Genomic DNA, 9,093 nt, shown 5'->3' with positions numbered 1-9,093 from the left:
TTAGAGTGATGTGATATGGGATGAGAATGTCAATCAGTATAGGGAAACCGTGGCTCTATCCATTGACTGAAGCTGACTTCAATGGAGAATCAGTAGAACTAGGTCAGCGAAAAATCTGTAACAGTACAGATAAATTTCCATTCGGTTGCTCGGATGCAACTATCCACACAATGTATATATTTGCTTTTAGATGACACTGCGGTATAATAAAAATACTGTTTATGGCCACGTGTGTGATGCTAATTTAATCACGCACATACCATATGCACATATAGTCGCATCAAAGGATTAAACTACGACATATTTTTGTTGCTGTTGTTTTCTGTGGCGAGCCCGTTCCTCTGTCTACTGTGTTAAATTGACTACGTCACGAATTTCCTGGTGTATATTTTTTTAAATTTTGTTGCCATTTTTTTACATTAAAAGTAAGTACTAACGGGGCTAAATGTATCGTCAAATTCTTACCTGATAAGATTGTTTCTCAACTAGTTAAAATCCAAAAAACGATTTGATATTATGATCCAGTATATAGGGCCCGTTGTCAGAAACAAAATTAGTCTTAACATTTGTCTTAACAATAACATTTTCTCGTAGACCGTCGACAGCGCTTTGTTTCGTATTGTTATCAGGAAATCTGCTACGATTTTTCATTCAGGTAACTTCGCAGCGTTTCTGTCGACGGTCTAAGAGAAAAGGTTAATGTTAAGACTAGTGTTAAGACTAATTTTGTTTCTGACAACGGGCCCCTGGCATTAATTGCTTGCTATTGGCTATGTATGAGTCACGAGTGTATGTTTACATCGAACAATATAGTAAAATAGCAAGTATAATGCAGCAATTTAACCATAAAAAGTGAACAGAATTATACTTACATTTTGTGAAAAAGTGGATTTTTTTTTTACTTTTACTGTTTACGGTGACGTCATCACTTTAAGGGCTCGAGTGCGATCTATTTTTAATCTAAGCAAGCAATCAGTAAATTGTGAGCCGATTTAGTTGATATCAATAACAATAGTAATACTCAAATGGTATCCATCAATAAAAAAAATCAAAACATATTGATAAAAATCACAGAACGCATTGTTATCTACGTAAATATGCCTAACGTGTATGTGCTGTTCATTTATATCATGAAGATAGATTTTTCGAATCGAATATACGAATTGTCTGCCCTTGAAAATTTTTATTGAAGAAATCGTTAGATATTAAGCTACGTCACAAGTAACCGTCTTGTCTGTAATAGGAGCTTACTGCGTGGCGAGGCGCTTATATTATCCTACGGATGTTATATGCAATCGTAAAGCCTGGTAATGTCATGAAACTGATAGAATGTCCGGAGATTTGCGTTATATTATGTTCGCCCACTGTCTACTTAGTACTTATATACACTGTATGCATACAAATAAACAAATTAGGAAGAGAGAATTAAAAGATTGATTAATTGAAAGGATTCTCCTTTTGTTATATGAATAATGATATTATATGATGATCATTTATATTCAATATAATATATCAATCATATAATATGTTTGCCAATACAGGCGGATCTCATGTAACGATTTGGCTCAACGAAAACACCGTATAGTACGAAATTATCGTTAGATAGGAGTACGAATTGCATGTTACTGGCTTAGTTCGTTACAGGACCAGCAGATATATAGCGACTCGGTGTTATTATCGATTATCTGTCTTGGCTAACCTAATATCTCTGCTCGAACCATGCAGCTAGAAGTGCCAGTAAAGAGCAAATCCAGCTCAAATATTGCTGAATTACATTGTCTAGTAATAGTGGCGAATGACATGTTTGCCAGTCAGTTGGACTCACATTGCAACGCTGAGTAAATTTACCCGCACATCACAATGGGGTGGTAAAAAACCAGGGGCCGGATATCGAGAAAATATCCCCGAGAGGTGAGAATCGTCACGAATGCCGCTATCGAGCAACAACATTTTTACATAAACACCTGACGTCACGTACATGCAGAGCCATCGTAATAGGAAGTAAAGCAACACAAACACATCGCTACGCGCGAACCATACTGTAATGTACTTCTGAAAGTGTTTTATTCGTAAATGGTAATCTGCATTCATCGTCTTAGTACAAAATTCTTTAGTTTAATGCTAAGATTTCAATGACAATTTAAATAGCGGTTATTACGTTTTTTGGGGGTATCCGTGATGACATGATTACACTCAATGCAATTGTTGACACGATTGCGATAGCAAATGGCAAATTAAACACTCGTTTTAAACGCTCAAATAATGTAGTACACAGTCGTTTGCGTAATGAATGTGGTAATTAGAATCACTAGCCGATAAAGAGTATAAATCGTCAACTCCCGCTGGTTTGCGTTAGACTATGCTTTCGGAAAGACATTCACGACCCAGTAGCCTAAACACGAAATGAAGTGCGTTAACAACAAATGATAACAGTGATATAGTAGCCGACGTACCTATTATATCTTTTTCAACGAAACAAACAGCGTATACTAATTACGTGCCACTAATTTTATAGTACACTCGTAAATAGATTTTGTAATAACAAGTTTTGTTTGTAAAAAAATTCGTATATACATGTTCGTCAGCATAGTTTATTAGTAAGCGAGAGTGTTAGCTTGAGCAGCGGCTACGCCTTCTTGATACACCTGATCAGCTCTCACTATACCCGCGAGGCCTACGCCAACAGGATCAGGCTCGCCCGGCCGAGCGACGTAGGGAAATGGCGCCGGTATGAAGAACTCCGTTCCGTATCTGTAGCCATAGCGGACCCCGTCACGCTTGTTAATGTAGACGTCAACCTTGTCATATCCTTTCCTGCAAAATGTGCGAAGACGTCAAACAGCTGGTGCATGCGAATATGCAGCAAGCGAGTTTACACTAATATTTATTATTGGGCTACAATATACGCCGCAAGAAAAGATCTGTAGCAGACGTACTTCGTGTGCGGTCGAGTAGCTGCAGTTTATCATAAATAATTACATCATCACTGTATAGAGAAGAAAGTCCGTTCGCAGTTTCCCATGTAAAAATATGCCATTTTCTAGTTCACATCTAATTAAACCCGCTTTCAAAATTTCGGATTTCCCGCGTCCCAGTAGACCTCTATTTCCAAATTAGAAAAAAGTTATCAGGTACTTCCCGGTTCTAAGACAAATAATAGATCCAATTCCGTGTCTCAAAAATTAACGTTCATATACTTCGCGTAAAATAGAGCGCGTGCTTTGTAACGTGTTATTAAGTCATGCACAACGTACGAGCAAGCTGGCAACGTAATACATATCTAAGCCATATAAAGTAACAGTGCAGCCCAACTCACTCGTGTGCGCCCTTGCGATAAGTGCCGTGACCTCCCTCTTCGGCATGACCTCCATGGTCCGCATCGCCGTGCAGGGTCCCGCCGCTATGCGCCCCCTGGCGGTAATCTCCATCTTCAAGATGACCTCCATCGATGCGCCCGCCGCGCGCGTTATCCGCGTTGTACTGCGCGTGCGCGTGCGGTTGACCGGCGACGTATTGAACCGGCTGCGGCGAAATAGTGCCCTGCTGTGGCGCATCGGGAGGTGAGTAACTGGCGTAATTTACCGGCTGACTGACGGAATGGGGAGGATATTCCGGCGCGTAATAGCTTGCTGGTTGCGGCGATCGCTGGGGTGTCGTCGGTGATTGTTGTTGATACCCAGAATGCACTCGGTCGGAACCGTCGTGTCCGACTGATTGCTGATGGTTAGTGTTAGTATCGTAGCTATTCTGCTCTATTGGAGTATTTGGAGCATAGGAGCTGCTGCTTGGGGGAGGTTGCTGGTAGTTGGCGTTAGTATACTGCGCTGTTGAAGGATAGGAGTTGCTGCTTGCTGGGGGTTGCTGGTAGTTAGCGTTAGTATACTGCGCTGTTGGAGGATAGGAGTTGCTGCTTGCTGGGGGTTGCTGGTAGTTAGCGTTAGCATTGTGGCCATACTGCGTTATTGGAGGATAGGAGCTGCTGCCTGGGGGAGGTTGCTGGTAGTTAGCGTTAGGATTGTAGCCATGCTGCGTTGTTGGAGGATAGGAGCTGCTGCCTGGGGGAGGTTGCTGGTAGTTAGCGTTAGGATTGTAGCCATACTGCGAAGCTTGCTGACTGGCGTCGTATTGTTTCGCATAGGCGTGCTCATTATAGGATATTGTCGGCTGAGCGTCGTCGCGTTGAGACGGCGCAGGAGCGTAGGCGACACGCTGCGCATGCGCAGGCTGTACAGGCGGGCGATAGCTGTCATGCGCAACTGTATACTGATTACTGCTCGTCGAATACGGCGATCTAGAAGCATATCGGCTTACGGCTGGCTGATGTGATTCCTGTTTGGATGGTGTTTGGTTTTCGTCGTTGGCATATCGAGGCCGGTAGGGCGGATAATATTGATCGACAGACTGTTGACGGCGTTCGTCGGATTGCGAGCCGGAACCGTAGTAGTTTATATTCTGTGGCGGAAGCTGCCGGGCACGATCCGCATAGTCCGCATAGGGGCGTCGACCAGAGTAGTGTGCGGAGTCCGACAGGGGGCGCTCCGTGCCGGCGGGATAATACGGGGAGCGAGCGGGATATCCATTGTTGCGTTGTTGTCTTGCGCGTAGCGGCCGGTGATGGTTGTCGGGCGGAGAAACGTGTCGATTATCATCGTATTCGGCGCGGTTATCGTATTTTGAGGGGTGCTGCCTGACGTGGCTCTCTCTACCATACCCGTACGGTGAGGGGTGCTGTCTGCCCTGCCTCTCTCTACCATACCCGTACGGTGAGGGGTGCTGTCTGCCCTGTCTCTCTTTATTGTACCCGTACGCTGAGGGGTACTGTCTGCCGTGTCTCTCTTTATTGTAACCGTACGGTGATGGGTATTCTCTACCGTGTCTCTCTCTACCATACTCGTACGGTGACCGCGATGGCTGATGATCGTTGAATCTTTGCGGATGTCGTCTTGCAAAGTTGGCTCGCTGCCGTGAACGGCGGTCATAGTCATAGGAAGGACGTTCGTTGGTCGCCTCATGTAAAGCAAGAATTCGCAAAGTTAACCCGACAACATGGTAATTGAGGAATGGCGAATTGTAACCTATATTCCGTGTGGGAATCGCGGATTACAACTACTGCATGGTTGCAGCTAAGTATTGCTATTGCTGCGGCTGCTACTGCAGCTACTGATACTGCCATATCCAGTGCAACTTCTGCTGCTTTGCTGATGTCATCGTAGTCTCATATAATTTGATTATCTCCGAGCTAGCTGATGCGAATTCCATTTCACCAATTTCCCGAGTGTTTTCGATCAGTATATAAATTATATATAAGGCCATAACGCATATACGGTAGTTTCGTCTTACCTCTACTATGCAGAGTGACACAGACACGACAATCGCGATGATGTAGCTCTTCATGTTATTGTAGTCAGGAGGCCTGTAAAGAATCCGCCATAAATGCCCGCAACACTTTGCCACGGTAATACCATTAGCCGTTAACCTCCCGCGTGTATAACCACATCAAGGAAAGCAAGAAAGTTTAACCGTATTTACGTAATCATTCGTAGAAGAATTCTGCGCGGCAAAGGGAGCGGGCGATCTCTAACGTGGATCCTCTGCACTTTTATGACATGCGGATTCTTACGCACGTCACATATACAAGCGATGTTTAAGTTGCCACCGCCTACTAAGTTGTACTTAAGTTGCTATACATATACTAACGCTAGCGATGCGCGCGTGTAAAATGAGATCATGTGTTAGCAATGCCGCTGTAATAAACAAGTGTAATACGCCGTGCAGATACAAAGTGTACCGCTTGCACAGCACGCACCCAAAAATAAATAATCGTAAACCTATAACGCACCTGTAATCTTAACACGTAGCCCAACGCCTCACCAAAGTTGACCTTCCGACGATGACCACGGGCGACTCGTCCAAAAGGAAAGTGAAAACTGCGTGGTCTAGCAATGCACTAACCTACTGTCTGAAGGAGTCACGCTCTGTCGACCAGCGTCATGCGCGTTCTTAGCAGTACTCGGTATTCTGCAACGCCGTCGTCTATAGATAGGCTCTCGACTTTCTCTTCAGCAATACACCTGACGGCCATCCAATAACGTCGCTAAAATGCCGCGGATAGTCGCGACCATCTATACTTGCACAGCTCATTACGTTTAAGTTTATGTCACCAGTAGCATCACTGCCCTACATATACAACTGACGCAGGTATATACGATGACTTGTCGTCCGTAAGATGAGGTGAGACGAACACGTGCGAAACAGAAGGTGTCCGGCGTAGACCAGCAGCGGTACCAGTGCGTATTGCTCGCGTAGTCACGACGTCTATCTACATATAGGTCACTTGTGTCACACACCGAAGTGGCGCAACTTTCACTCGAGCGTAATGTAGGACAATACAGTAACAGTATACACATATATATGTATTATCTTTATCTATATATATACACCTATATTTATTTATTTATTTATTATTATTATTATCTATCTATCTATTTATTGGTTTAGTTAATTAGTTAGTTAGTTTAAATATTTAGTTAGAGATACCGCCATCACCCTGCTATTTCTAGGACAAACTTTCCTGCTAACCATGGTGTTAATGAACGTTTAGATTTGTCGCGCACATTTGCGCGTGCACGGCGCTGGTACTAATGGAAATAATTGTTTTGTTTTTTTACGTGCCGTTGACCACTGACTTCCGTCTGGGCGATATCTTCTCGGATTGCCCGCGCCTGATTACGAATGCGATTACTCGTAAGACAGAGGATGGGTCATACACCCAGTTTCCCATGCAAAAATGTGCCACCGTTTCCGGTTAATTAAAATAATAATTTAATTTTCTTGATATTAATGAATTAACCTGAATAACAATTTCCTTGAATTAATCATATTTACTTATTATTCGTTTGCACTGGCCATTCGGGAAGAAATAATTATGCTCCTTCGAGACATTGTCATCGTTCTGCCCAGGAAGTTTTTTAAGGGGGTTCCCTGCGTTCCGGGTGACCCTCCGAATCATGAAGAAATTATTGGTAATTCCTCGGTTCCCAGTTATTAAAATGGCGCAATCCCGTGTTGCGGTTGATTTCTTTTCCTGGATCAGAAATCTGGTATTTCTCGGATCTCCGGTAATTACAATGGTACAATCACGCGTCCCCAAAATAACCGAACTTTCCCCGCCTATTACCTCAATTGAAGCCAAGCAATTGTTGACGTACGATGATAAGAAAGAACGTCATCACCATTATACAAGCCTACCTATATCAGCATCAATGGACAAGGCCAGACGTTATAAACGAAAGGGATTGGGAAGACGGAAAACTACTGGACCATTATAGGGAAAATATATACACATACACTCACAAGGCAGTGCAAACACACAATGGCATCAGAGGGAATGGGACTAAGCCATCTCTACGAAGTATGGATTCACCGAGTTGTTTTTCTAAGCTATGGTTAAATTAGTTACTGTTAGTATTAAAGGACTATAAAGTTAGAACGTCTCCTGAATTATGCAACTCTCACCATGTTATTCTGGCTCTTCATAGGTTTTAAAAGATCGCTGACTATGAAAGTGAAAAAAGGGTCATTTTTAAATAATGACATACTTATTATTACAAGTAAAGAAAAGTAAGGAGTAGAAACAAATTTTAAATATACCTTATTATTTCATTATGCATTCCAAACAATGCAATTGTATAGTACGTTGTGCGCAATATGGAGTCACGTCGACAGATAACAATTGTCGAATGTAATATAAGCCAAGCCGAACAGTACCTCTATAAATCCAGAATATATCAGCTAATAGAAATTGACAAACTCTAAAAAGAAGACACATCACACGAAATTCATCTTTTCAATACGCATAGCGGTACTATAAAAAGGCATCTTGTAACAGACACCAATAAAACTGAGGATTGCAAACAGCTGTGCACTTTCTCAGAGTCAAATGCAATGTGCAATGGGAATAAATAACTCATCGAGGCAAGAATATCTCACCACAATACTGATTAAACGCATTGTATAAGTTCACATCCACTTCGATGCCCTAGTAACATCAATGGATACAATTAAGATACGCACACAAGCTCACGTACACACAGATATTTACGACGGGAAAAACCACTCGGTATTAAGCCTGACATTCTGACTATTATACGCTTCATTCTAACAAATGCTCTGACAGATCTAATCAATACGATCGTGCCAAATTAACAAATGCTGTGCAAACAGGTTCAAAGATTTAGTTAACACAGAAATGCTTAAACAAAAAATGCTCTTTTATGTTTATTTTTATGTTTACTTCTAAATTAGATGATATACACTTATTTGCACCCGGTTATGTCTACGCTAGTTTGCAATATAATGCAAAAAGATACATACAAAATTAGTAACCTACACACAAAACTTACACGTAATTAATTCATTAAACAGCAACTTATATTCTTGTGTCGGCCTTATAATTGAAATATAACTGCCTATTCAACCACCCGTACATTTATAACTTGACCGTACACATTAATATATTAATAATATTATAATGTATTAATATAATATATTAATAAATAATATTAATATAATTATAATATATTAATAATATATTAATATTAATAACCCGTACATATTAATATTTATAACTTGAAGTCAACCGACTGCATTTTTTTAAACAATTTTGTGCATGCATAGGATAGCCATAGACATGAAATAACCACAATTTAACGGGTCACTAGAAATGCCAGTTGATATGATTTTGCTATGCTAGTTTAGTGCTAGGAAACAATAAGTCATTTGAAAATCGAAGTAAAACCTACGTACGAACGTGAAGGTTTATAATGCATCGTACTTTCTCTACAACAGCTTGGTATGTGCACCGTTTTAAATACTCCAACCCATACGTATTGTCTTTAATATCACAGCAACTCACTTATCACTATCACAGAATGAATTTCATCATTGTATTATGCATTTACATCGCACAAAACACGTAACACTCTCAAATGTTGGGCCACAAGGAAACCAATAAAATATTTAACAAATTTAAACCCCCTGAATAATGCGCCAAAACGGTATCAGGACAAATACCCCCAGACAATCACCCCCCGG

At 41.5% G+C, this 9,093-nt stretch overlaps 1 protein-coding gene across 1 annotated transcript; it reads right to left on the bottom strand.

Moving 5' to 3' along the window:
- Nucleotides 1–2,037: 2,037 nt before the first annotated feature.
- Nucleotides 2,038–6,191, bottom strand: LOC106806595 (DNA-directed RNA polymerase II subunit RPB1-like). The gene is made up of 4 exons (XM_014808589.1): nucleotides 5,840–6,191; nucleotides 5,341–5,413; nucleotides 3,317–5,007; nucleotides 2,038–2,814 (listed from the first exon to the last, which is right to left on the bottom strand). The coding sequence occupies exons 2-4, from the start codon at nucleotides 5,392–5,394 to the stop codon at nucleotides 2,595–2,597; spliced, it is 1,965 nt and encodes a 654-aa protein (XP_014664075.1). The 5' UTR covers nucleotides 5,395–5,413; nucleotides 5,840–6,191; the 3' UTR covers nucleotides 2,038–2,594.
- Nucleotides 6,192–9,093: the final 2,902 nt, after the last annotated feature.

This window comes from Priapulus caudatus, unplaced genomic scaffold (assembly GCF_000485595.1).
Source record: "Priapulus caudatus unplaced genomic scaffold, Priapulus_caudatus-5.0.1 Scaffold168, whole genome shotgun sequence".
NCBI classification, from domain to species: Eukaryota; Metazoa; Priapulida; class Priapulimorpha; order Priapulimorphida; family Priapulidae; genus Priapulus; species Priapulus caudatus.
This window is presented reverse-complemented; position numbering and strand designations above follow the sequence as displayed.

Coding starts and splice junctions, on each gene's coding strand:
- LOC106806595 (XM_014808589.1), bottom strand. CDS start 5,394: ATGAAGAGCTACATCATCGCGATTGTCGTGTCTGTGTCACTCTGCATA. Junction 5,008..5,340: donor TGTCACTCTGCATAGTAGAG/GTAAGACGAAAC, acceptor GCTTTACATGAG/GCGACCAACGAACGTCCTTC. Junction 2,815..3,316: donor TATCGCAAGGGCGCACACGA/GTGAGTTGGGCT, acceptor CACATTTTGCAG/GAAAGGATATGACAAGGTTG.